The sequence below is a fragment of the Pan paniscus genome, chromosome 8 (genome assembly GCF_029289425.2).
Source record: "Pan paniscus chromosome 8, NHGRI_mPanPan1-v2.0_pri, whole genome shotgun sequence".
Classification (NCBI taxonomy): Eukaryota; Metazoa; Chordata; class Mammalia; order Primates; family Hominidae; genus Pan; species Pan paniscus.
The window spans coordinates 42,127,943-42,154,855 of record NC_073257.2 but is presented as its reverse complement, the minus strand read 5'-3'; the positions used below and the strand labels follow the sequence as shown (position 1 = coordinate 42,154,855).

The 26,913-nt window shown below is 45.5% G+C and overlaps 1 protein-coding gene and 1 long non-coding RNA gene across 2 annotated transcripts in view; one reads left to right on the top strand and one right to left on the bottom strand.

Annotated features, from left to right (window-relative positions):
* LOC100977039 (supervillin) overlaps positions 1-25,767 on the top strand; it is a 277,602-nt gene extending 251,835 nt beyond the window's left edge. Inside the window, exons 30-40 of the mRNA XM_063607305.1 lie at positions 1,081-1,225; positions 1,976-2,252; positions 9,100-9,251; positions 11,847-11,952; positions 12,600-12,807; positions 15,235-15,368; positions 17,342-17,497; positions 19,457-19,600; positions 20,693-20,817; positions 24,528-24,683; positions 24,784-25,767. Of these exons, the coding sequence (XP_063463375.1) occupies positions 1,081-1,225; positions 1,976-2,252; positions 9,100-9,251; positions 11,847-11,952; positions 12,600-12,807; positions 15,235-15,368; positions 17,342-17,497; positions 19,457-19,600; positions 20,693-20,817; positions 24,528-24,683; positions 24,784-24,870 (1,690 nt within the window). The 3' untranslated portion in view covers positions 24,871-25,767. The remainder of the gene's footprint in view (positions 1-1,080; positions 1,226-1,975; positions 2,253-9,099; positions 9,252-11,846; positions 11,953-12,599; positions 12,808-15,234; positions 15,369-17,341; positions 17,498-19,456; positions 19,601-20,692; positions 20,818-24,527; positions 24,684-24,783) is intronic.
* On the bottom strand, positions 13,967-19,110 carry LOC134731094 (uncharacterized). Its single transcript, XR_010113168.1, has 2 exons — positions 19,032-19,110; positions 13,967-17,845 (listed from the first exon to the last, which is right to left on the bottom strand). It is a non-coding gene; the product is annotated as an uncharacterized LOC134731094 (long non-coding RNA).
* Positions 25,768-26,913: the final 1,146 nt, after the last annotated feature.

Sequence of the window (26,913 nt, the reverse complement as noted above, 5' to 3'; positions counted from 1 at the left end):
ATGTTATTCCAGGGCTACTCCCTCCGCAGCACGTGTATCTTCTCAGCTCTACCTTTATCTAAAATACCTGTGTTCTTGGGGACAGTGTAAATTTTGAAATCCTAAGGCCACACAAGACCTCCGGGTGGAGCTGTGCCGTTTTCTTTCCTATCTCTCTGTGCTCTCCTGTCTGCTGCCCTGGCCAGTGGCCTAGAAATAAGTGCACAAAAAGGCACTTCAAGATCTATGAAAGTGTGTTCATTTTAGTGACGGGAGAATCTCCATACTCTGGAGAGCTTTGTTGTAACATGACATAAAATAGTAGAGAATTGAGGAGGGAGCTACCTCTTCCCTATGTCTATTAATTAATTGGACGGCAAACTTGGTAAGCATCTGCAGGTGACTGGGCGGCTAAAGTAGACAAGGTTTTCCTGCGGCTCCTGCCTTTGCCAAAATCCCCACCCAGCGTGCCACCCCAGGGTATCCCAAAGACAAGAATTTGCTAGAATGTGGCCCACACCTGTAGTCCCAGCACTTTGGGAGACTGAGAAGGAAGGATCACTTAAGGCCAGGAGTTCAAGACCAGCCTGGGCAACATAGCGAGACCCCTGTCTCATATTTAAAAAAATACAAAAATTAGCTAGGCATGGTGGCACACACCTGCAGTTCCAGCTATCTGTAAGGCTGAGGCAGGAGGATCACTGCAGCCCAGGAGTTCAAGGCTGCAGGGAGCTATGATTGTGCAACTGCACTTCAGCCTAGGCAACAGAACAAGACCTTATCTCTAAAAAAAAAAAAAAAAGAAAGAAAAGAAAAGAACTTGCTAGAATGTAAGAAAAGTCTAGTCCTGACATGGTTCATGTCACATTCAGGCACATCAAAAACTCTATGGACACAAAGCTTTGCATGACTTCAGACTAAAATAACAAAATGTCATTATTTGGTAAAATGCAGGAAAATAAACCATTTGTTTTATATGTACTTAAGTACTTTGAGGTTTTTTCCAGTAGCCGCGTGTGTGTTTTAGATTCCTTTGTTTAAGCTTGGCTTAATCTTGGTTCTTTTCCTGTCTGTTCTCCCAACCCCCCTCCCACCCTACAGAAAAGGACAGGGGAGGCCCGACTGGGCAATATTTGGGAGACTTACTGAACACAATGAGACGATTTTGTTCAAAGAGAAGTTTCTGGATTGGACGGAACTGAAGCGACCGAATGAGAAGAACCCCGGGGAACTTGCCCAGCACAAGGTATTCCGGCGACCAGGTCTCAAACCTCGGGGCTTGGTTCGGGTCCCAATAAAAGTGGCCTTGATGTAAAATGATCAAATCAGGATAGTTCGCATGGCTGTCACCCCAGATGTATCATTTCTTTGTGGTGAGAACATTCAAATCTTCTCTTCTAGCTATTTTGAAATATGCAATACAGTATTGGAAAACGTCACCCCACTGTGCAGGAGAAAACCAGAGCTCATTCCTCCTCTCTGATTGTCACTTTGTACCAGTTGGCCAACATCTCCCTATCTTCCCTGTCCCGTCTCCTTCCCACACCCCCTTCCCCATGAAACAGATGCATGTATCAACACATCAAATCATATCCATAATAATGTGTCAACTAAAATATTTAATTTAAAAAAATGGACACACAGACACACACACAAACACACACACACACACACACCCTTAAAGCTAGGAAGCCTTCCCAGGATTCACTAATAGAACAGCAGACAGGCCTCCAATTCTAATCTGACTCTGGGAAGTGAAGAGTCTGGTTTGTGCCTGTTCTCAGGCATCCATGCGTTGTTGTGGCGATGGGTGTTCAAACCTGCCAGAGTCTTTCTGGAAATGCAGCCTTTCCCTGACTGCAGTTAAACATCCTGAGACAGAGTGTGGAAGGTGTATTTTTATGCTGTCCCATGAACAGCTGAAGCAGCGTTGAGCATGACAAGGAATAGCTGCAGAAACAGGCAACTGAACCGATGTCTTTGTGTTCCCCTGTAGGAAGACCCCAGGGCTGATGTCAAGGCATACGATGTGACACAGATGGTGTCCATGCCCCAGACGACAGCAGGCACCATCCTGGACGGAGTGAACGTCGGCCGTGGCTATGGCCTGGTGGAAGGACACGACAGGAGGCAGTTTGAGATCACCAGCGTCTCCGTGGATGTCTGGCACATCCTAGAATTCGACTATAGCAGGCTCCCCAAACAAAGCATCGGGCAGTTCCACGAGGGGGATGCCTATGTGGTCAAGTGGAAGTTCATGGTGAGCACAGCAGGTTAGTGAGCGCTTATGGTTTTTTCCAGCTGAAAGAGGCTGGCCCGGCAGCCCTGCGGGAGCCAGCTTCTCCAGTGAACCCTGTCATGCCCTCTGCTGCGTCCGTGCAGTGGGGCACCGCAGTCATGTGCCTTTGAGAGCCACCTAGTAAACTACAGAGATGAAAAGAAGTAAGGCCGAATTCCTAACAACCTAGCATTGCCGAGGCCGCAGGTGTTCACCCGTAGAAATTGAACTTGCACGTCAAGTCTTCTCAGCTCCCTCTCTCCCTCCCCTGCCGCTGTCCCCAGAGCTTTTCTGGGAAAGAGATGATTGGCCTCTAAATGATATTTCCCATGTGGCTGTGTGCTGCTTCAATTAAAGTCGTTAAGTACAGCATATCTTCGTGATTTAAAGCTGGAACCAAATGGTGCTGTAACATAGTAAATACATGCACAGAAGATTGATTTGAAAAGTGAAAGAAGCTGTTTCTCCTGAGACTGAGAGCATGGGTGGTGCTTTGTGGGTCTGGTGTAGTAAATGCAGAGTCTAAACTCTCCTTGGTTCCTGATGGTGACAGACCCCATTGCAAAACACTCACCCGGATGCTTGGCGCTGGGGAAAGGGGGAGTCCAGTGAACTCTGGAGAAATCATCCCTTTCCTTGCCAAGGAGGAGCCTTTCCCACAGCGCTGCTCACCCCTTCCCATTTAGGAGAGCATGCAGGTCACAGGTTTGTGATTTCAACTCAGAAGAGAGTATTTTTGCCTCTTTACAGCCCCCTTGCTGTGCAGGTGCACCTGCCCCCGGGGCCACAGGAAGCACAGGCAGCTGTTTGCTGATCAGAAAACTGCAGGCTCAGAACCAGGATTTCTTTCCTGATTTATACAAGATGCATCTGTTCATCAACTGACACCATTTCCTGAGCATCTACTCTATGGGAGACACTTTGTAGGGACCAAGTAAAGATTTCAGACCCTGTCTCAATGACATAAAGCAGGTGCAGGAACAGCCAGCAGGCGGGCCTCACTGAGTACACGGCCAGTGGGGCTGTGCAGAGCCGGGCTGTGATCCAGAGGTCCCCCTGCCCCCTGGGGCACGGTGCTGGGGGCTTTACCCTGCCTCTAGCTGAGGGCCTCCTGGGCTCCCTGAGACATTTCTGTTGTGATGCTAATTTCTCAGATGAGGAACAGGACCTTAAGATCAAGGAACCTGCCTGAAGCCACACAGCTAGCAGGGAGTGGAGCTGGACACTCACATCCAGGCCTGCCTCTTTTCATACCCAACTGTGCTGCTAACCCACCCTGCATGCAGGGAGTCAGAGTGGGGCTCCAGCACAGGATGTGGGCAGCCGTGAGTCTGGCTACAAGGAGGGGCCGAAGATCCCAGTCACCAGACCATGGAGCAGGTCAGCGTTGAACCAGCAGCAAGGCGACTTGAGGTTGGGCTGCTGAACACACCAAACTTCAGGGGCTTCTTAAACAGCAGGAAGGGGATCTTCCAGGGCCCAGGCAGCTCCAGCCTCTCCTTCCAGGGAGTAGTGGGGTGTCAGACAAGGACCCCCAATGGGAGGGACATTTCTTTCTCTCTTTTTGTTCTTTTTTTTTTTTTTTTTTTTTTTTTTTTTTTTTGAGACAGGGTTTCACTCTGTCTTCCAAGCTGGAGTGCAATGGCAGAATCTCGGCTCACTGCAGCCTTGACCTCCCAGGCTCAAGCCATCCTCGTGCCTCAGCCTCCCAAGTAGCTGGGACTACAGGCATATGCCACCATATCAAGCTAATTTTTTTTTTTTTTTTAGAGATGGGGTCTCACTATGTTGCCCAGGCTGGTCTCAAACTCCTGGGCTCAAACCATCCTCCCACTTCAGCCTCCCAAAGGGAGCAGCATTCCTCATCTACTTAATTTCTTATGAGCAAGCAATTGGAACTGCTCCTTTCCTTTTTCATAAGGAGCTGTGCCCCTTGAGGGAAGGCCACAGGTGCTGGGACCCTACAGCCTGGGATTCAGAATCTCAGGCCCTCACTTACCAGCTGTGTGGGCTGGGTAAAGTTACCCTGTCTGAGCCTTGGTTTTCTCACCTGGAAAATAGGGATTATAGTACTCAGCTCACAGGACTTTATAATCAGGTATATATGACGTTTAGCAGGTGCCTGGCCTGTGTTCACATTGTAGGTGCAGGAAATACTCATCACTGACATTGTCAGCAGGAACAGCATAATTACTGTTTTTAACTTGAAGATAAGATAATGTGGATCTCCCCAAAACAATAACAATAACAATTTATAACAAAGAGTCACTGTCGTGGACTTATGCTTTCGCTTTTGTGCAGAGGTGGCATGTACAGTGTTAATCTCTGATGCTGGTTACCAAAGACAATAATAATAGGGAATTGAGTGTGTTTCGGGGCAGGCAGATCTCTTAACCTTTGGAGTAATGGAACTGGGAACTTTAAAGAACAAACTAAAGGCACTTGTAGTGCCCGTTCCTAAAATGCAAAAAGGGAAATCGTGTTTTATAAAACCAGACATAGTTTAATTTAGCCATTTTCTTACTTTAGCTGTTAGTTATGAGAAAAAAAAGTAATTGTGAGTGAATGAATGAGTAAAACTGTTAAAGTGAATTAATTAAAAATAAAGCGAAGAGTTCAGACTTTCATGGACTATTGACTTGGAGGCCCCTAGGAAATATGATTTGACCCAGGTGATTCCTTTCTATATTTCTTCCCAATAAACACAATGGACATCTCACAGCCAGCCCCAACAACATCTTTTCCAGCAGACTTACAACTTAGAAAAAGCCCAGCTTTAGAGAATTAAGTTAAAGCAGGGAGCATTCAGATTCCAGACCATCCCTCCAGCAGGGGGGAGGCACAGCCCGATGGCACTTGCAGTCACTCCGTAGCCAACGCGGAAGCTCTGGCCCCTTGGTGACACTAGTCCGGCTCCCCTATCACTTGTGCGCACAAGGGCCACACCTGCAAACAGGACTGAGTCAGAGCTCAGGGTGCACTTCTGGGAGAGGGTCAGCAAAAGCACCAGCTGCACAGGTGGTACAGCCTCCGCTTGGCCGATGCTGGCCGGCCTGCTAGGGTCAATGTCCTGGCCCAGTGCCTGCAGGGTAGGGTTGCTCACTCCCCAGCAGGGTTGGGACAGCTGCTCAAGGTGTCCAGGGATCTGAGCCAGGCTCCTCCAGGGCCTGATAGATGTCTAGTTCCTATAAATAGGTGGCTCTGGTGCAAGAATGCTTGACCATGAACAGTCTTTATATTTGTGTTTTCTGTTATTCCTAAATAGAACTACTAGTACCAAACATTCTTGAAAGTGCCTTGGTGGCGTAACATGTCCACACCTTAAATTAGGTAACTAATCAAGGTTGTAAAGAGAATAGCTGACTAGGCGCGGTGGCTCATGCCTGTAATCCCAGCACTTCAGGAGGCCAAGGCAGGCAAATCACGAGGTCAGGAGTTCGAGACCATCCTGGCCAACATGGTGAAACCCCCTGTCTCTACTAAAAATACAAAAAGTTAGCTGGGCATAGTGGCGGGCACCTATAATCCCAGCTACTCAGGAGGCTGAGGCAGGAGAATCGCTTGAACCTGGGAGGTGGAGGCTGCAGTAAGCCAAGATCATGTCACTGCACTCCAGCCCGGGCAACAGGGTGAGACCCTGTCTCAAAAAAAAGAATAGCCCAGAAGTTCTTACTACTAAAAATTTAATTTTTACATTGCCAAAATTAAAAATGAATACACATGGCCGGGCGCGGTGGCTCACACCTGTAATCTCAGCACTTTGGGAGGCCAAGGCGGGCGGATCACGAGGTCAGGAGATCGAGACCATGCTGGCTAACACGGTGAAACCCCGTCTCTACTAAAAATACAAAAAATTAACCAGGCGTGGTAGCGGGCGCCTGTAGTCCCAGCTACTCGGGAGGCTGAGGCAGGAGAATGGCGTGAACCCGGGAGGCGGAGCTTGCAGTGAGCCGAGATCGCGCCACTGCACTCCAGGCTGGGCGACAGAGCGAGACTCCGTCTCAAAAAAAAAAAAAAAAAAAAAAAAAAATGAATACACACATGAAAAATTAAGTTGCATATAGGACTAAATTTGGGTATGTGCAGAAAAACTGTAAGGAAAACTAGTGAAATGTTTGCTTCATAAAATATCTTTAAAGAAATAAAATTCTAGACTCACACTTGTAACCCCAGAGTTTTGGGAAGCTGAGGTGGGAAAATCACTTAAGGCCACATGTTTCAGACTAACCTGGGCAACATAGTGAGAGACCTTGTTTATACAGAAAAATAAAAAATGAGCCCAGCATGGTGGCATGCACCTGTAATCCCAGCACTTTGGGAGGCCGAGGCAGGAGGATCACTTGAGCCCAGGTGTGGTGAGCTATGGTCATACCACTGCACTCCAACCTGGGCAACAGAGCAAGACCCTGTCTCTAAAATAAAAGTAATTTTAAAAAGAGACACAATTCTATTTTGTGTATATACACTCAAGTCTGTTTGCAATGTTAGGATGTGATGTTGGTTATTTAAGTGTGAATATGTATTTATACAATGTATTTGAGTGCTAACAGATTTCAAGATCTTTATAAACTGTTATGATCTATTTGAAACATATCTTTCCTCAATAATCTATGTAGTGCAACAAATGTTCACTATTTGAAGAATGGGATTGCTATTCAAAGGCAAAGTTTTGTTGCTAAGTTAGCAGAAATTTCAATTAAGTGGCTTCCAAATTAATTGTGGGATTTATAATCTAGTCATTGATGGTTCCTATTTTATTTTGCCCTCTCAAAAACACCCAAACTTAACCAGTTGAGATCCACAGTGGATGGTACAAAAGACTGTGCTTAGTCAAAATACTGTAAGAAATTATTAGAATCATTTACGAAACCTATGTTACAGATACTTTACCAAAGGGCTAAAAATCAAATAAATATGACCCCCTACCTTTTAAGAACTTAAATGAGTTTTATTCTTCCCTTCAAACCTCAATACAGTTGCAATGTTGGAAATGGGATTGGAGCTGGGAAAACTGCAGTGATATAAAACCAGAGACTCCAGTTATTCTCATTCCTTTTAAACCTGTGTGGGTGTTCCCACCAACTGCTGCAGTCTCCCGTGTTGACCCTCACTCCCTGGGACACCCGGGCCTTTGGGTCAAGCGCTTGGTCTACTGGCCTCACTCAGCCTAGAAGCTTCTGCTTCCAGATTAGCGTCATTCAGGTCTGCACTCCCCACCTCCTCAGAAAGGCCCTCCCTCAGCAGGTGTCCCACGAGCCCTGACCCTGCCTGGCGTCACCTTCTTGTCTCTTGTCCTCATAGCACTTATCACTATCTGAAATTGTCTTGCTCGTCTCTTTGTTTATTAGAACAAAAGCACCAAGCATCGAGTTCATCATTGGCTTGTTCACCATTGTAGCCCAGAATCCTGAAGTCCCCGCTCATTGAATATTTGTTGAATGCATGAATGAATGAAGGGAATCTAGAGTGAGACATATTCTTACAGGTAGAGATTTGGATGTCTGTAGTAACATCTAAAATGCCCATTTGGCCTATAATTCCAGCACTTTTGGAGGCTGAGGTGGGAGGATCACTTGAGGCCAGGAGTTAGAGACTAGCCTGGGTAACATAGTGAGACCCTATCTCTACAAAATTTTAAAAATAAAAATTAGCCAGGCATGGTGACGCATGCCTGTAGTCCCAGCTATTTGGGAGGCTGAGGCAGGAGGATCATTTGAGCCCAGGAGGCTAAGGCTGCAGTAAGCCATGATTGCACCATTGCACTCCAGCCTGGGTGACAGAGGGAGACCCTGTAACCTCCCTGTGACTGCTCTCCACACCAAGCAGTCTCATCTGCCTCCTGTGCTGCTCATGTTTACCAAGTGCCTGTGCAGTGCCAGCCATGGGGACCATCAGCTCTTAATCCCGGCAGCAGCCCTGGTGACAGACATGAAATCCAGATTAGTTTATGCTCGAGTGATATGTCAGCAACCTATCTCCTCCTTTCTGACAGAACTTGAAAACTTCAAAGTTGTATTTTTTACTAGAATAGTTTTAACAGCCTGCATTTTTTCCTTTGTGCTTAAAGCTGGCCCTGCTATTGTTTTTAACATTTTTTCTCTACCAGCTAATCTTTTGCCAAAGAGTGGTGTAATATGGAAAATGAGTTTGTGTCTGTGTGAGCCCTTAGTCCTGCTCTGGTGGTCACCAAATACTTTATTTATTTATTTATTTATTTATTTATTTATTTATTTATTTATAAGAGAGTCTCACTCTGTCACCCAGGCTGGAGTGCAGTGACACAATCATGGCTAACTGCGGTCTCAAACTCCTGGGCTCAAGTGATCCTCCTGCCTCAGTCTCCCAAGTAGCTGGGACTACAGGTGTGCAACACCACACCAGGCTAATTTCTTTAAATTATTTTAGAGGTGGGGTCTTGCTATGTTGCCCAGGCTGGTCTTGAAATCCTGACCTCAAACAGTCCTCCCAGAGTGTTGGGATTACAGGCATGAGCCATTCACCTGGCCTCACCAAATATTTTGAAGAAATTACTCTGTTGCACACTTGGAGTGATCTGCCACCCCCTCCAGATGACAGATCTTTTTCTCAGGGCACCAAGAGGGCCCCTCAGATCCCTTTTCTCCCTGTTGGAAGTTCTGGGTCAGGAGCTGGAAGGAAGGTGGTTTTTCTCTTCTCCTGGGCATGACCAGCCTTCCCTCCAGGTGCCAGTGGTTTCTCCCCTGCCCTAGGTCCGAGGCTCTTTGCCACTGGTCCTTGCAGGCCCCGGGAAAGTGAGCCAGACATTTGCTTCTCCTCGGGTGTCTCAGCTGCTGACCTGTCCCTCTGCCATTCTGTGTTTGCAGTGGGAAGTCGCCAGAAGGGAGAGCACTCGGTGAGGGCAGCCGGCAAAGAGAAGTGCGTCTACTTCTTCTGGCAAGGCCGGCACTCCACCGTGAGTGAGAAGGGCACGTCGGCGCTGATGACGGTGGAGCTGGACGAGGAAAGGGGGGCCCAGGTGAGTCCTGGGGAGCTCTGCACCCTGGGGACTGAGAGGAGCATCCTCTCCTGGGAGCCGATGGCACTCGGCCTGGTCCCTCCCAACATGATCCTGATAATGGAAGACCACGTCACCCAAAGCACTTCAGTCCTGGTCTGGCTTCTGCAGGTCTCAGGCTGTGCCTCCCATTTCTTTCCTCCTCCCACTTTTTGTAAGATGATCCTGGAGAAAATGTTGTATCTGCAAATAGGAAATCCACATGACAAGTGCAGATGGCCTATGAGTGGCTTTGAAAGGTTTCCACCTAACCAATCAAGGCACTGTAAGTAAAACAAAGAGATGCCATCATCCACTTCTCACAATGGTAGTGATTTTTTAAAGAATGGATCCAGGGCCAGCTGGCAAGGCCTCGGTAGGATGAGGATGCTGTGTTTTGGGTGAGAAGTGTAACTTGAACAGCCATCCTGAAATTTTGTCACAAGAACCTTAAAACTTTGATCACTTGTTCCATGCACACGAATCTACCTGAAGGAAGTATCAGGTGAATGTAAGGATTGGGAACGCCCATCACCTGTATTCGTGGCAGCCTGAGTGGTTTTCTGGAACAGGTCAGATTGGGTCACTCCCTTACTGTCTGCCACACACACTGCAGTCTAAGCGGCTTCCCAGGGCTCCAGCACCTTCGTGATGGGCCCTGGGCACCTCTCCAAGCTCCCCCTGCTCCTCCCCTCCACCCAGGCCACTCCAGCCTCTCCTTGTTCCACGGCCACCTCCTTCCACTCACCTCCTGCCCTGTGACCCATTCCACTGTCTGGAAACTTCCCCTGCCTACTCCATACTGCCTCTACGTATGTACCCCTGTGTACAGCCTCTTATGAGGCAGGTTTCTGTTGAAATGTTACCCGCACCACCGCCCCCCGCACCCATTCTATCCAGAGCCTTCTCATTCTCCCATCCTTCTCAGTCCCTGCACTTTATCCCTTTATTTTCACAGCACTTCCCACCACCTGAAGTTACATGATCCCCCAGGAGCATGACAGAGACCCTGAGACCCTGGCCTTACAACCCCATGGCCTTATAACCCCAGGGCCTGCATCGTGCCTGGGAGGGACTGCTGCCCAGATCCGAGGCCACCTAAAGCTACTGGCCTCACAACCCCATGGCCTTATAACCCCAGGGCCTGCATCATGCTTGGCAGGGACTGCTGCCCAGATCCAAGGCTTGCAAACGTGTCTCTTTAACATTCAGGTGATCTCTGCCTGAGTCTCCTCTGCTCTGTAGAGTACCAGCAATTAAGAGTTAACTTGCTGAGTAGCAGCAATTAAGAGTTAACTCTGGGATTCTTTGAAAACAGGACAATGCCATGTGCAAATCTCTTTATTCTCCTGGATGAATGATTAACGACAGCAGGAGGGAAGACAGCAGAGACATTCTTGCCAGAAATAGATCCACACTCACCCAGCCTTCCACAGTTCCAAGAACCAATCACGTTTCCTAAAACAATATTTTCTACTATGGACTATATTTTAGAAATGGTACTGGCAAGAGTTGCATTTTAATTTATTCCTAATAGCCATTTCAACTACCCCTTTATTTTTTTGTAAAGGCCATGAATGAATATGCTTTTATCATGCCTTCAAAATCATCCTCAGAGTTTTGAGTCTTAATCTCTCTCATTTGAGCATTTTACCTGTTACCAATCCAGTGGATGGAAAATCATTTTATTTTTATTTGTATCATTTTTTTGAGACAGGGGTCTCACTCTGTCACCCAGGCTGGAGTGCAGTGGCACCATCACCACTCACTGCAGCCCTGACCTCCCAGGCTCAATCAGTCCTCCTTCCTCAGCCTCCTGGGTAGCTGGGACTTCAGGCATGCACCACTACAGGCATGAGCCATGGTCCAGCTCTGGAAAATCATTTTAGATATGAAATACTGCCACAAAAATGGCAATTGGTTATGCAAAATGGGCACAGAGATTGATAACTCACAGTGAGAAATGCTTTCTCTCAGTGCTCCCTGACTACCAGCTCCAGGAAACATTTCCTCTTTAAGGAAAGGTGTCCTAGAGGGAGGTGACTCAACCCTAACATTATTCGTGGTGCAGATAACACCTGAAGGAAGAGCCTTCTCTAACAGGCCAGGAAGAGGCTGAGTGGACTGCTGGGGTGGCCACAAACCATATATTTTCCCTAGAATTATTACCAAGTCAGTGATGAGTCATTCTCATTGCTGAGAGCTATCTTGTTAAGAATGTATTTATATCAGTCTTGTGACATCAATAACCACAGAATACCATTAAAATATCAGGAGTTATGTTTTAAAAGAATATTCCTTGACAGCACAACATTAAGTAAAGAAAATGAGGCTGTACATCAATATAAAGCAAGGCTCCTATTTTGTTTAGGAAAAGAAGACCCTCCCTGAGTAACACCCTGAGAGGTGGCTGCACACGGCAGTGTTCGCAGAGCTTCTCTTTAGGTGGTAGTGTTAGCAATGGCTTTTGTTTGTACGTCTTGGTATTTTTCAGATTTTCTGCAAGAGGCATGTATTGTTTTTAGGACTTTGAAAGCCCCACGCCCCTTACCTATTTACCTCTGTTTAAATCGGAAGGTCCAGGTTCTCCAGGGAAAGGAGCCCCCCTGTTTCCTGCAGTGTTTCCAGGGCGGGATGGTGGTGCACTCGGGGAGGCGGGAAGAGGAAGAAGAAAATGTGCAAAGTAAGTCACTTTTACTGCTGGAATTCGACTTTGCCTTTCCCTCTCTTGGAAAGAATTTTTATAAGCTGGGGGCTGAAAGTGAGTCTGTCTTCATCTAGCTGTGGCTCGACCTCTGAAAGCCTCCTGATGTTTGCCTGATAACTCAGCTCTATGGGTGCTCATGACCCGCCTCTCCCTGGAGAATTTACTCGGGGATTCACCTTTGCACGCAGGAGGCTGGAAGGTGGTCTCCCCTCCTCTGTCTGCTGTTTTTAGGAAGAAAAATCAGTGGCTCTTCTATTATAAATTATGAAATTTTGTGTTGACCAGCACCCCACCCCCCAAAAAAATCTTAGCTCTAGAGCCTTTTAAAATATGCCTGTTATAGAACTTGTATAAATCTTGGGAAAATGGTTTTTCTACATTGTGGACTTCAGATCACCTGCTTCTAACTATGTAAGAACCCACTTTTTAGGCTGGCAGGAAGGCCTGATGCCTCAGTGCTCAACAGGGCTCCCTGTGCAGTGCCTCAGCCCCTCCAGTCCCCTAAGTCCCTGGCCCTGGACGGAGGTGGCTGCCTTGGACGACACAGCGGACACTAGGAAGGGCCGCGTTTGCTGCCACTCGCTCATGTGCTAACTCCTCCGCGCCGCCGGTGCCCCCTGCAGGTGAGTGGCGGCTGTACTGCGTGCGTGGAGAGGTGCCCGTGGAAGGGAATTTGCTGGAAGTGGCCTGTCACTGTAGCAGCCTGAGGTCCAGAACTTCCATGGTGGTGCTCAACGTCAACAAGGCCCTCATCTACCTGTGGCACGGATGCAAAGCCCAGGCCCACACGAAGGAGGTCGGAAGGACCGCCGCGAACAAGATCAAGGAACAGTGAGTGTTGTGTCTGCGGCGAGTCCCCCACACACCGGGCTTCCCAGAGGGACGGGGCAGGCTCAGGGGTACCAAGACTCCCAGCAGATCCCAGGGTGCTGAAAGTGACTGCAGCAAGGGATGGCTGGGAACGTGGTCAGGGGCCTCTGACATTCCAAGCAGAGAGGACACACATCTCAGTCCAGACCTCCGACTTGGGGGCTGCTCTGGCAGTCTGAGGATTTATCTGGCTGGGTGAGAGGCTGGTGAGGAGCCAGGGAGTGACTCTTGCAAGCACTCTGGGTTCTTTCTTCATAGTTGCCGTTCAGCTTTTGGATGAGAAGCCTGGGGGCCTTTGATATTTAAAGGGAGCACATTTCAAATTTGTGGAGTTTTCGTTTGCCAGAACAGCAGAGTGTTAAAAAGCTAAAGAAGAGTGTGGGAAACTGCCATCTGTGTCAGACGATAAGATGTCCCCCATTCTGGAGAGCAGCCCCCGATGGAGAGGGATCGGATTCTCCGGGCACTTCCCGGGTACAGCACTTCCGGGTTGGGTTTTGTTCCCCTCCCAGGCAGGCACCTGCTGTTGGCCACTTGCAAAGACTCAGCACACTGTGAGATAGCACTGAGTGGGGACCTTGGGGAAGAGGGGAACCGGAAGGGCAGTAAAGGCCACAGCCCAGGGAGGATGCTGTGGTGGCCGGCCCCCCAGTAAGGTGGTCTGCCTCTGTGGCTCTGCACTTCCTAGCAGCCCAGGCAAAATAAGCATTGCAAGCTGCCAGAGAAGCCCAGTGTCGTCCAGGCATTCAGGAGGCAACTGAGACCTGTGAGGACCTCAGTGAGGAAAAGTGAAGAGCTTCCTAGGGTCACATGTCCCCAGAGTTTGATTTGGTGAACCCCATTCTCTGGGTTCTGGAACAGAGCAGTGGCCAGGGCCCCTGTGTCCACTCTGAAAACACACTACCCAGAGAGGGCAGAGAGGAGAACGGGGCAGGTGACCTCTCTACAGGGAGGCAGATGTGAAACAAGATGTTTCATCTCAAAACACCACCTGTGGGCTAGGGCACGGGGAGGGGTGAGAAATCACATGCCCTGAGGTGGCCCAAGGCATTTGAGGCCCATCGGAGGGTTTACTTGGACCACTGAGGAAAAGAAAAACAATGAAGAGCTCATTCACATATTCACTCAACAAACATTTATTGAGTACCTGATTGGCGCCAAGCAATCTGGAATTACAGGACTTATCCTATAAATCTCGGAAAAAATGGTTTTTCTGCATCATGAACTTTGGGCAACCTGCTTCTAACTCCAAAGGACTGGAGTTAGGAACTGGGGACTTGGTGGTGAATAAGCCCAAGTCTCTGTCCTCATGAAGTTCATGTTCTAGCAGGAGAGAAAGACAAGAAATAGTCAATATGTATTGTTCTGTATAAAAATGTGTGTAATTTTCATGACACATTAGATGTGATTAAACATCCCTCCCTAGGAGCAAGTCAACTTCCCCTCCTCCACCACACACACTTAGAGACTGCAGAGCATTTTTCCATTCATGAGTAAGAATTGCTTTTCCTTAGAAAGTAGAAGAGACGGTGAACTGATCTCCAGATTTAGTTTTGAATAATTTATGTCTGTACCCCATATATATATGTACATGTATATATATATATGTATATATATATATACACCTACTATTAGTATATACCCACAAATTTTAAATTTAAAAAAAGCAGACAATAACAAGTATTGGCAAGGATGTGAAAATTGGAACCCTTACACATTACTTGGAAAACAGTCTAGCAATTTCTCAAAAGATTTAACAATACAGTTACCATATGACTAGCAACTCTACTCCTAGATATCTACCCAAGAGAAATGAAAACACTTGTACATGAAGGTTCATAGCCATATTAGTCATAGTGGCCAAAAGATAGAAATAACCCAAATATCTACCAACATATTAATGGATGAAAAAAATGTGGCATAGCCACACAGTGGAATATTATTCTGCCATAAAAAAGAATTCAGTACTGATACATGCTACAACATGGATGCACCTTAAAAACATTACACTAAGTTTAAAAACTCAGTCACAAAGGAACGTATATTATATAATTCCATCTGTATGAAATGTCCAAAACAGGCAAGTCCATAAATACAGAAGTAGATTAGTGGATTCTGAGGACTAAGGATGGGGGAAATGCGGAGTGACTGCTAACGGTTACAGGGCTTCTTCTTCCGGGAGATGAAAATGTTCTGAAATTAGTGATGACAGTTGCACAACTCTGTGAATAAACTGAAATCTGTACACATAAAAAGAGTGAATTTTATGACATGTGAATTATATCTCAATAAAGCTATTATAAAGCTGTTATCATAATAGTAATAATAATTTTGGGTCACCAGCACTCTCCAGACTTATAAAGAACTCTTGGAGTTTCTCCCTTGCAGATGTCCCCTGGAAGCAGGACTGCATAGTAGCAGCAAAGTCACAATACACGAGTGTGATGAAGGCTCCGAGCCACTCGGATTCTGGGATGCCTTAGGAAGGAGAGACAGGAAAGCCTACGATTGCATGCTTCAAGGTAATGTGGCATCCACAGTCTGCGATCTGTTTTGTTTGTTTTTGGAAACAAGAGTCTTGCTCTGTTATCCAGGCTGGAGTATAGTGGTATGATCACAGCTCAACTTCCTGGGCTCAAGTGATCAGCCTGCCTCAGCCTCTCAAAGTGCAGGCTTGAGCCACTGTGCCCCATTCGTGTTTTATCTTAATTCTTCAGTCTGTCTTAAATCTAGTGTGATGAGTATTATGTCCAGCTGATTGAACAGTTTTTTTCTTCCCAGGGGTGAGTTTAACTTGGACACCAGGACTTCAAATTCTCACTGGCAAATCAGCTCCCAAGGCCTCCCGGGGACCAAGCCACCTTCCAGGGTCTTAGGGACTCAGGGCACCATTTTCTTTCTTTCCTCATAGCTGCCACCTGAGAAATAGCAGTCCTCTGGGTGTTGGAGTGCGATCTGGGGAAGGAAGCCGGCCTCTTATCCCCTTTCCAGAGCCCTTCAGTCATTAACCTATTTGGAAATACAAAGGTCGTGTCTGTATAGAACAGGCACTCCCGTTCACCAGAGTGAGGTTAGGTGTGTATATGTGTACTTTCCCAGCTGTTCTAAAAATACAGATGAACATTAGAAGGAAAGCGAACTTTTGTTAAGCAGTTCCAGTAAGCCAGACACCAGCCAGCACCTTACATATAGTAACTCCGTTAGTACAACCCAACACTCTGCCATTTTTACAGATGAGGAAACTGAGGCATACAGAAGTTAATCAACTTGCCCAAGGCTGGGCAGCAATGGAGTATCCTCATAACTGCTCCATAATACTCTGCCCCTCAATGTTTATAAACTTTTATATAGCTTTTTAAACATAATGCCTAGAAAACGTTTGAAATTATGGAGAAGTTAAAAAAAGAAATGAAGTCACTTATAACCACATTTCTCAGAACAGAATTCACATTTCTCTATGCTATATATAATATCTATTTTAAAAAATAATATGTGGATCTACTGTTTTGTAACCTGCTTTTTCCCTTTATAATGAATAATTTCCCAAGTTATTAAAATTTAGATTTCTAATGGCTGTGAGATATTCTGTTATACTGTGAATATATGCCACTCTCTACCTGACAGTCTCTGACAGCTGGGGAGTTGAGTTGTTTCTTATTTCTGATTTTTCTCCCTTATATAATAATGCAGTTTGAATACTTTTTAAAATAATCCTATACATTCATTCCTAATTGAGAGGAATTCCTAGATGTGGAACCGCCGTGCTTGTCATAAAATCTGATAGCATGTATCAGCTCGGGCCAAGTTTCATCCTCACTTGAAATACACAGAAGCCTTCATTTCTCAGCACAATCATAAATTCAGCATATTATTTTTTCCTTTTTGCCAAATTGATGAAAGGAGACAGATAGCTAAGCATTGTTTTGTTTTACTTAGAAGTACATATAGATGTATATTTATATACATGTATAATGTATATAAAATACAATATATGTATATTTATGTTATATAACATATGCATATTTATGTTACATATGTGTATGTGATATACACATACATATGTGTATAGATATGCATATATACACAGTATCTATATATATTTTTTAGCCATTTTAATTTCTGCTTTGGTGAGTGTTCTATTTGTGTCTTTTGCACATTTTATTGATATTTATTTTTTCCTTATGTATGTCCCTTCATGTATTAAGGATATTAACTAGTTGCTGTATTACAAATATTTCCCATTTGTTACTTGGTCTTTCTTTTCTTTTTAATTTTGCATTGTTTTTCATTTTTATATAATTAATGCATTATTTTCCCTTTTGATTGGTTCTTTTACTATTGCAATTGAAAAGGCTTTCTCCACCTTGAAGCTCAGATAAATCCTACCTGTGTTTCCACAGTGCTTTGAATTATTTCATATTTTACATTCATTCTTCATCTGGAATTTACTTTGATGCACATGATATCTTCAGCTTTGTTCTCTTTTCTTTCAAAGATCCTGGAAGTTTTAACTTCGCACCCCGCCTGTTCATCCTCAGCAGCTCCTCTGGGGATTTTGCAGCCACGGAGTTTGTGTACCCTGCCCGAGCCCCCTCTGTGGTCAGTTCCATGCCCTTCCTGCAGGAAGATCTGTACAGCGCGCCCCAGCCAGGTAAGGCCTGCAGGGGGCAGCTATGCTGAGCAGTAGAAGGCACATCTTCCAGAAAGCCTTTTGATTTTACGTTGGTATTTATTAAGCAGCTTCTGTTTGCCAAGTACATTCCCAGAGCACCCAGAACATGTGCTTACACTCTTTTCATCCTCACCCCTACACCAAAAGGAAGGAGAGTGAAATCAGCCACACTTTATAGCATAAGGAACAAGACTCAGTCACTTAACCCACCCAAAGACGTCAGCTAAGAACAGGTTGAGCACCACAGCGGCAGGCCTGGCATCTCCGCTCTTCTCCCAGCCTTCCTCTCAGTCTTGTTGCTGCATGGTCACCCGTCGACTGCCATTGCTCCAGCCATCATGTTTGCATTCAAGATAGAAAGAGAAAGAAGGGGGAAGGAAAAAAGCCCACCTAATAGCCACTCTCTCTCTTTAATCAGATAAAGCACGTGTTTTCCCAGAAGCCCCCAGCAGACTTCTGCTTACATCCCATTGGCCGGAGCCTGTCACATGGCCAGCCCCAGCTGCAAGGGAGCCTGGGGAAGCAAATGGCAGAGGAGAAGGATGTTGGGGTATTGGCTAAGTTAGCCAGGGAACAGGGTCTGCCATACCAAGTCTCCACAGCAGAGCCAAGACTCCAGCCCAGGTCTTCTGATCCCAAGGTCAGGACTCTGTGCCCTCATTCTGGTTGGGAAAGTAACAAGAGACTGGGCTTGACAACCCCTCCCACCCACCCTCCAATGAAGCCAAGGTCAGCTGCCTCTCAGTTTGTGTTTGTTGCTTCTCACATTACAAGAGCCTGGAGCTGCAGCCAGGGACCTCACCTTGCACTGGCATCTCAGGGCAGCACTGAAAGTTTGCCCAGTGCACATGTCATGCTTGGAAAATCAGCCACCAGTAAGAGAGGGTGTGCCCACGCCCTTCATCCTGGGGCTCAGGGCGGGTTATCAACCTCCACTGGGCTTTTAAAGTGTGGTTTTCACAGAATCCTGAAATGCATGTCAGGAAAGGACTTACAGTGAGCCGACTAGCAAGAGTGAGAGGCATTTTGCCACCTGGAGTAAGAGTCAGGCTGACAATTTGAGGAGGAGAAAAAGGTAGGAGGAAAAGGCAGTAGAACAGTTTTGATTTTTATTTCCTTTTATTTTATTTTTTAGAGACAGGGTCTTACTCTGTCATCCAGGCTGGAGTGCAGTGGCGCAGTCATGGCTCACTGCAGCCTCTAACTCCTGGGCTCAAGCGATCCTCTCTCCTTAGCTTCCTGAGTAGTGGAGACTACACATGCATGCAGCACCATGCCTCGCTAATTTTTTTTTCTTTTTGTAGAGATAGGGTCTCATCATGTGGCCCAGGCTGGTCTTCAACCTCCGGGCTCAAGCAGTCCTTCCTCCTCAGCCTCCCAAAGCACTGGGATTACAGGCATGAGCCACCACTCCCGGTGGCAGTTTTGCTTTTTAAGGCCCATTTCTCTGTAAGAGAGCCATGAGCTCACCTCACTGCTAAGCAATCGCGTGCAGGGCAGGAACGCCACTGACCTGTCTGCAGTGAGATGTGCGCTCCAGTGTTGATTGTGCTCTTTGGAGATATGCGGTGCTAACAGCCCCTTGAGTGGCACATGCATTATCCCTTCCACTCTTAGCACAGCCCTGCCAGTATCCAGAAGGGCCAGGGCCTTGAGGTGGGGCAAAGGGAGGAAGACCTGGAGGACGAGGAATGAAAAAGACCAACTCCTTGACACCACTTCTCTCTGCCTACAGGCTTCTCCCCGTTGAACTGTCAAAGGGCTGGGGTATCCTGGGTTTCTCTGTTTGCCCCTTTGCCCCTGGTTTGATGGCCAAGGGGGTTTCCCCCTGTGACACTGCAGTCGAGAGGGACAACATCCACTAGGTTGGGGGAGGAGTGAGCTAGAAGTGTCCGTGAAGGAGCTCCTGATGGTCTGGCCCTGTCCCTGCCCTCACAGCACTTTTCCTTGTTGACAATCACCACGAGGTGTACCTCTGGCAAGGCTGGTGGCCCATCGAGAACAAGATCACTGGTTCTGCCCGCATCCGCTGGGCCTCCGACCGGAAGAGTGCGATGGAGACTGTGCTCCAGTACTGCAAAGGTGAGGCTCCCTCTAACATGCCTGCAGCACGGAACAGATGGGGAAGCCCCTCAGGCACGCGCAGCCAGGAGACCCCCTTCCCCTTCTGTGCATGTCAGCCAGCATCCATCCATAAAGCCTGGCAGGTGGTGATGAAACCAATTTTTTCCCCTTTAACTTTTTGAGATGTATTAAGTTTTAGATTAGCGCATTCTCAGCTGCCAGCATGAAGAAGAACTAGTTTTTCTCTCTGATATTATGAGGCCATCTAACTTGTTACCCTCAAAGATAAAGGCTGTATTGTGGAATGCCCCAGGCAGATTAAAACCCTGTTGTACTCGGGGTTGATCATGCTGAGAGACAAGTTGGCCTCTGCCCTGTACATTATCTGGAAGCACTACCACGCTGTTGGAGAATGGAGGTCTCCCCCAAACAGTGAACGGCCATTGCCAACCTTTTTATTATTCATTATTATTTTTAGTATTATATCCAAAGAGAAATACCCATAGTAAGTTCATGGTTCTTTACTATACACATGAAATTTCTAGTCTTTTATATAAAATGAAAATGCCAGTAATTAATATCTTATTTAATTTTTATGGTTTCATTGACACAACTAGTTTAATGTCACTGAGTATGTGCAATGGATTCTCTTCCTGAAAAACTCTTTAGCAATAAATAACATATGAAACCTTCCACCCAATGTTATAGTGAATGTGGATGTATAAGATGCTGTTGTTCGCCGTCAGTCATTATGGGAGTTAATCCTATGCTAGGAAATGAGACAGATGACTCTACAGGTGAATTCAGGAGGAAGAAAATGCTCCACCCAGAAGCTGCAGACAGAGCCTCTCTCTCCCTTCCAGGAATGCAGAGCGGTTTGTTAGGTTCAAGAAGTATAGACTCAGGTTGATTATAGGTCACTATGGTAGTCACAGGCATGAAACTAACATCTTATATAAACATTATCCATGTGTTGTTATGAACTACTGGTAACTTGCATTTTAAGCATGAAGTCATGAGTTCTGGCAAAGAAGAAAAGATTTCAAGGGAAATCAGAGAAAGACAGGGTCTCCCTGGGGTCTACTGACATTGCAATCTGTGTAACTACAGGAAAAAATCTCAAGAAACCAGCCCCCAAGTCTTACCTTATCCACGCTGGTCTGGAGCCCCTGACATTCACCAATATGTTTCCCAGCTGGGAGCACAGAGAGGACATCGCTGAGATCACAGAGATGGTGAGCACGCTTTCCTGCCCTGTGAAGGTGGCTCCTGTGCCTTTTGGATTGTGGGTTAACTTTACTTTGGGGAGAGCATCCAATTGCACTTTCAGAGTGGGAAAATATTTTTCCTTTTGCAACATCTTAACAAACCTACATAGAATTTGCTTAGGAAGAAGAGAAGTCTAATGGAAAATCAATTAACTATTTTAGTAATTTTCTACACGATACCCAAATTTTAAAAACTTAAAAGCAAAGGTGAGTTGAATCATGCTGAGGACTATATATGTACATAAAAGCTGCGAACTCTTCATTCTGTTTGCTAAGAACCTGTTGCTTGGCATTGCTTGTCTCTCAGTGTCCATGTGACGCACAACCAAACCCTCATGTTTCAGATGTTAACCTTGTGTAGAGGAGACACAAACGAAATCTGATGAATTAGTATGTTCAGAAAACTGAATGAATGGAGGTGCTGCGACTCCCTTATGATAAGGGATCACTCAACATCTCATTAATATTGTCTTTTATGAGACCACCTGGTATTTCTGCATGAGACATTTATCATAACTTCTATCCACCAAAATATATTATAATCTAGAATGTTTTCTTTTCCAACCACACAGGAAAGAATTTTATTATAGCTATGTTGAATTTCTTATATATGAGCTATTAACATTGCTAGGAATAGCAAATCCAAGGATTTGTTTTGATTTGGTGAGAGATAGGTTTTTTACCATTTTGATTTTTTTTTACCATGTAGGAGAGCTGCTTTGCTTGGGGAAACGACCCAAGTGTATTTTATAGGAAATTCGAGTAATTTTAAACAAACAGAATCTACTTCTGCTTAGCAATGGAGAGGGCCTGTTGGGTAGTACAGACATCACTGCTCACCCTAACCTGTCTCCCTGGAGCCAAATGGACTTGATGTACACAGGGAAGGGGCTGACTTCAGCTTGGTGTCTGCCGCAGCCGGAACGAGATGTTTCTGTTCACTGCAACTGTGGTTTCGTGAAACCAGAAGGCTCTAGGGATTACAAGCTCTATGGCTGCTGCATGCAGTCTAAGTTCAGGAGTTACCAAATTGCCAGGGGTTCAGTCCAGGGCTTATTGCTCACTACACAGAAGAAAGCCAATCACTGAGACAAGCATAGCCAAGGAAGAAAGTTTATTTGGGTGCTACAGCCAAGGGGAACAGGACATAAGTCTCAAATCTGTGTCTCTGGCCTACTAAAATTAGGGATTTTTATAGCCGGGAAGAAATGTAACCATGTGTGGGAAACAGGAATTAGGGAGGGGTGAGGAAGAGGAGCTGGTCAACAGGAAGCGGGGGGTTGGTTAGGCATCATGGTGGGTAAGGGGTCTGGTAAGCTTCAGGTTTTGTTTTTGTTTTTTGAGACAGGGTCTTGCTCTGTTGCCCAGGCTGGAGTGCAGTGGTGTAATCACAGCTCACTGCAGCCTCCAGCTCCAGACTCAGACAATCCTCCCACATCAGCCTCCCAGGTAGCTGGGACTACAAGCACACACCATAATGCCTGGCTAATTTGTTTTGTATTTTCAATGAGGTTTTGCCATGTCTCTCAGTCTGGTCTTGAACTCCTGAGCTCAAGCCATCTGCCCACCTCAGCCTCTCAAAGTGCTGGGATTACAAGCATGAGCCACTGCTGGCTTTTTGATACTATTGGAGATGCCTGATGGTTGGTTTCCTGAGAAAGGAACTCAGATAAGACAAATATAACTTTCTCGAATTTCAAGACTAGGAGAGTTAATTTCGACGTTTATTCCAAAGAAATCATAAACATCAGTTCTGTGGCACAGTTGAGCCACTTTCAGAAGGATATAACTCACCATCCTCCCTGTGTATTCACTATAGATCTTGGGGGTTAGCAGCGGGGCCATTTACTGTTGTGCAGGCCTGTGGGATTCCAGCCGGAGAAGAGTCAGGCTTCCCACACCAGCAAGTTATACAAATAATTAACATTCAGCAAGTGCCCACTCTGCACTAGGCACATCTCCAAGCACTTTACACTGATTTTCTCATTTATCACAACAGTCCATCAAGATATCTTATTACTATTCCCATTTTACTGGTGTGGGAGCAGAGACACAAAAACACGAAGTCACTTGGCCAAAGTGACTTTCAGTGAGTGGAGGAGTCAGTACTCAGACGCAGGCAAGATCATCCAAAATTCGCCTCTTCTTTTTTTAGAGAAAGGATCTTGCTTTGTCACTCAGGCTGCAGTGTGGTGACTCAATCATGGCTCACACAAACCTTGAACCCCTGGGCTCAAACGACCCTACCACCTCAGCCCCCCAAGTAGGTAGGACTACAGGTGCACACTTCCATGCCTAGCCTATTTTTGTATTCTTTATAGAGACAGGGTCTCATCATATTGCCCAAGCTGGTCTCCAACTCCTGGATTCAAGGACTCTTCCCACCTCAGCCTCCTACAGTGTTGAGATTACAGGCACAAGTCACTGCACCCAGCCCAAAACCTGCCTCTTGACCAAAACCTGCCTCTTGACCACCAGTCTGTTCCATGTATTTCTAATATGAGCAACAGCTCTTAGTCATGCATTCCCACCATCCACCCACCCAAAAGGAGAGCAGCCAATCTGGGGTCCCAAGTTTAATGGAGGAAGAGAATTTACCCAGAATAGTTTGTTCATATTCACACAGTGGTTTTAAAAACAAAAAAATTGATTCTGCTCCAGAATATTCTAGGTGCATTTTCTGACCTTCTTTTTCTATTGCAGATTAAGAAATGGGGCCAGGGGAGGGAAGGGGGGTGTGATTTCTTTTCAGGTTATTTTTTAATATTTATTTTTAAACAAATTCCATTATTTGGAGGCTTCTGGTGTTTAGACTTCAAATCTACTAATCTTAGTCCATAATTCACTCATGGGAAAGTCCCTAAACATTTTTCCAGAGACAGTTCTGAGACAGGGTTTGTTTAAAACTCTGTGACAAGGTGAGAAAACATCTATAAGTCAGAGAAACGAGACTCCATCTCTACAAAAAATTTTTTTAAATTATTAGGTGGGCGTGGTGGCACATGCCAATAGTGCCAGCTACTCAGGAGGCTTGAGGTGGGAGGACTGCTTGAGTCCAGGAGTTTAAGGCTGCAGAGAGCTATGATTGAGCCACTGCCCTCCAGCCTGGGTTACAGTGAGACACTGTCTCTAAAAAATAACAAAATTTGGGGTCAAGTGTGGTGGTTCACACCTGTAATCCCAGCAGGAGGATCGCTTGAGGCCAGAAGTTTGAGACCAGCCTAAGCAGCATAGCAAGACCCAGTCTCTACAAAAAAAAAAAAAAAAAAAAAAAATGGAAAAGGAAAAATAAATTAGCCAGGCCTGGTGATGCATACTCATAGTCCCAGTTACTCAGGAGGCTGAGGCAGGAGGATCACTTGATCCCAGGAGCTGGAGGCTGCAGTGAGCTATGATTGCACCACTGCACTCCAGCCTGAGTAGCAGAGTGAGACCTTGTCTCAAAAAATACCATTTTTTAATTTAAAATTTAAAAATTTTAAAAATTAAAAGTCCAGACAACTGCAGGGCTTTGGGCGATCCCTTTTCTTTCAGAGCCATTTCCTCCTCAGTGATATGGAACTATGCATCCTCAGGCTGTATGCAGGTGGCACAGGGCTGTGTGTCTGTAAGCACTTAATAAAACAAGTTCAAATGTAGGACACGAGCTCTCCTCTCTGCCCCCTCCTCTTCTCTAGGACACGGAAGTTTCCAATCAGATCACCCTCGTGGAAGACGTCTTAGCCAAGCTCTGTAAAACCATTTACCCGCTGGCCGACCTCCTGGCCAGGCCACTCCCGGAGGGGGTCGATCCTCTGAAGCTTGAGATCTATCTCACCGACGAAGACTTCGAGGTAAGCGGTTCTTCCGGTGGGGTGGGGATGGGAGTAAAACAACACACGCACGCCCGGCTCCTTTCACTGAGCCGCGGGGCGCTTCTCCCAATGTTTCCAGTTTGCACTAGACATGACGAGGGACGAATACAACGCCCTGCCCGCCTGGAAGCAGGTGAACCTGAAGAAAGCAAAAGGCCTGTTCTGAGTGGGGAGACGCCAGAGGAGCCTCATGGTCACGTCCAACACCACCACCGCACCAGGGAAATGGATATTTTTGGACTGGTGTTTTTCACAAAGTATTTTTCAATCAGAGTTTTCAGAACCTGACATTGTTAAAGATACTGCTTGTCCCAGAGTTGTGTATTTTGTAAATGTTCAAGGGAACTGTTTGGAAACTTCTTTCCACCATTCAGCAGGTTATCAGAATTAATAAAAGTATCTGTTATGTGCACTTAAGCCGCAGCTGCTATAGATAGCACTGCCTTCTTGTTCCAGCTAGGCAATGCCTTTTTTTTTTTTTTTTTTGAAGCAGTTCTCTTTATAAAGTGTTATTTTGATAGTTTGTGGATTCTAAAATATATATATATTTATATAAACACCATATAAGTCAAATATGTATTTAACAAAGCAATATGTATTCATTCACTTTCAAGATTTGTTTTGGTGTCAAAATAACATGAAAAGGTAGATGGAGTTGCTTCTGTTGAATTAGCTCTGCCACCAATATGTATCTTCATACACGTTTGGAAATGTTTCCTGCAGCATTAGGTATGACTTGTTCTGAGTACTGCTTCCGGTGCTAAAATGAACAAAGAATTTGTACTTAATGGCATGGACTCTGGAGAATCTATGCGAATCAACCTTTCTACCTTAATATCTCCCCAAAAATGTATAGTGCCTTGTTTTTATGTACAGTTTATATACAGAAAAGTTTGCTCTGCATTTTTGATGATGGTTTGGAACATTATCTACAATTTTACTCTCAAATAGTCAAAATAAAAACATCTCAATTTCTAATACCGGTTGTAAACAGTACACATGTCATTTTGTGATATAGGACTCCCAAATAAAAGTATCAGAATAAACACAACAATTAACTGGTTCACATTGAATTCCAAGCATGTTCCTTTCTGGAATTTTTTTTTTTTTTTTTTGGTAAATATTAACATAGCACCAAATTTTGTAATTAAGTATAAATGACTATACATTTGAATTTAGTTTAGGGCAAGATTTTATACAAGGTCATAAGATTAAATACAGAGTTATTTGCCCCATAAAATTAGTACTCAGTACTATACTGAAGACATACTTTTGCAAATCATCATTCAGCAGAAGTTCTTTATCCCACAGCTATATCTATCTACAATTTCAATTTTAGGATCTCAATGCCCTTTAAAAAATTGTATGGGCCAGGCGAGGTGGCCCACACCTGTAATCCCGGCACTCTGGGAGGCTGAGGCAGGCGGATCACCTGAGACCAGGAGTTCAACAGCAGCCTGGCCAACGTGTTGAAACCCAGTCTCTACTAAAAATACAAAAATTAGGCATGGTGGCACATGCCTGTAATCCCAGCTACTCAAGAGGCTGAAGAAGGAGAATCATTTGAAACTGGGAGGCGGAGGTTGCAGTGAGCCAAGATCGCGCCATTGCACCTACAGCCTGGGTGACAAGAGTGGGACTCCATTTCAAAAAAAAAAAATTGTATGGATAAGACATCTAGAAAACTTAAAAAATGAGTTAGAAAACTCCTCACAAGCTCCCATGTTCTTAAATCCATGGTTTTGTGAACATCATATTCTACAGACCTACTCTGAATTGTCATAGCCCTTCCCCACTCCCTGTTAGTCTAATTTAACACATCCAGTCACAGCACATTTGCCTGAAACTTCAGGACTTACGGGCCCCATCCTGGGACTGCACCAGGGTAGAAACCTATAACCTGCTCCTGGTCTCACCATTTTATGATTTTTATGATATTGGGTCATCACTGAACTTTTCTACCTCGATTTCCTTTAAAAGGAGACACTCCTAGCTATCCTGCCTGCATCACAAGATTCCGAGCAAGGAACTAGTGGAAGCTCTTTGAAAATCGCCAAGTGCTAGATACCTGCCAGTATTAAGATTATTGTGATGGTAGTTAAAATGGGAAAGCAGGGGGGTTAAGTTAGGGAGTGTTGTCATGCACCTAGAAATGATGGATTAAATCAAAGCAAGGAGATGAAAAAGAAGAGAGGTTCAAAGTCCATGT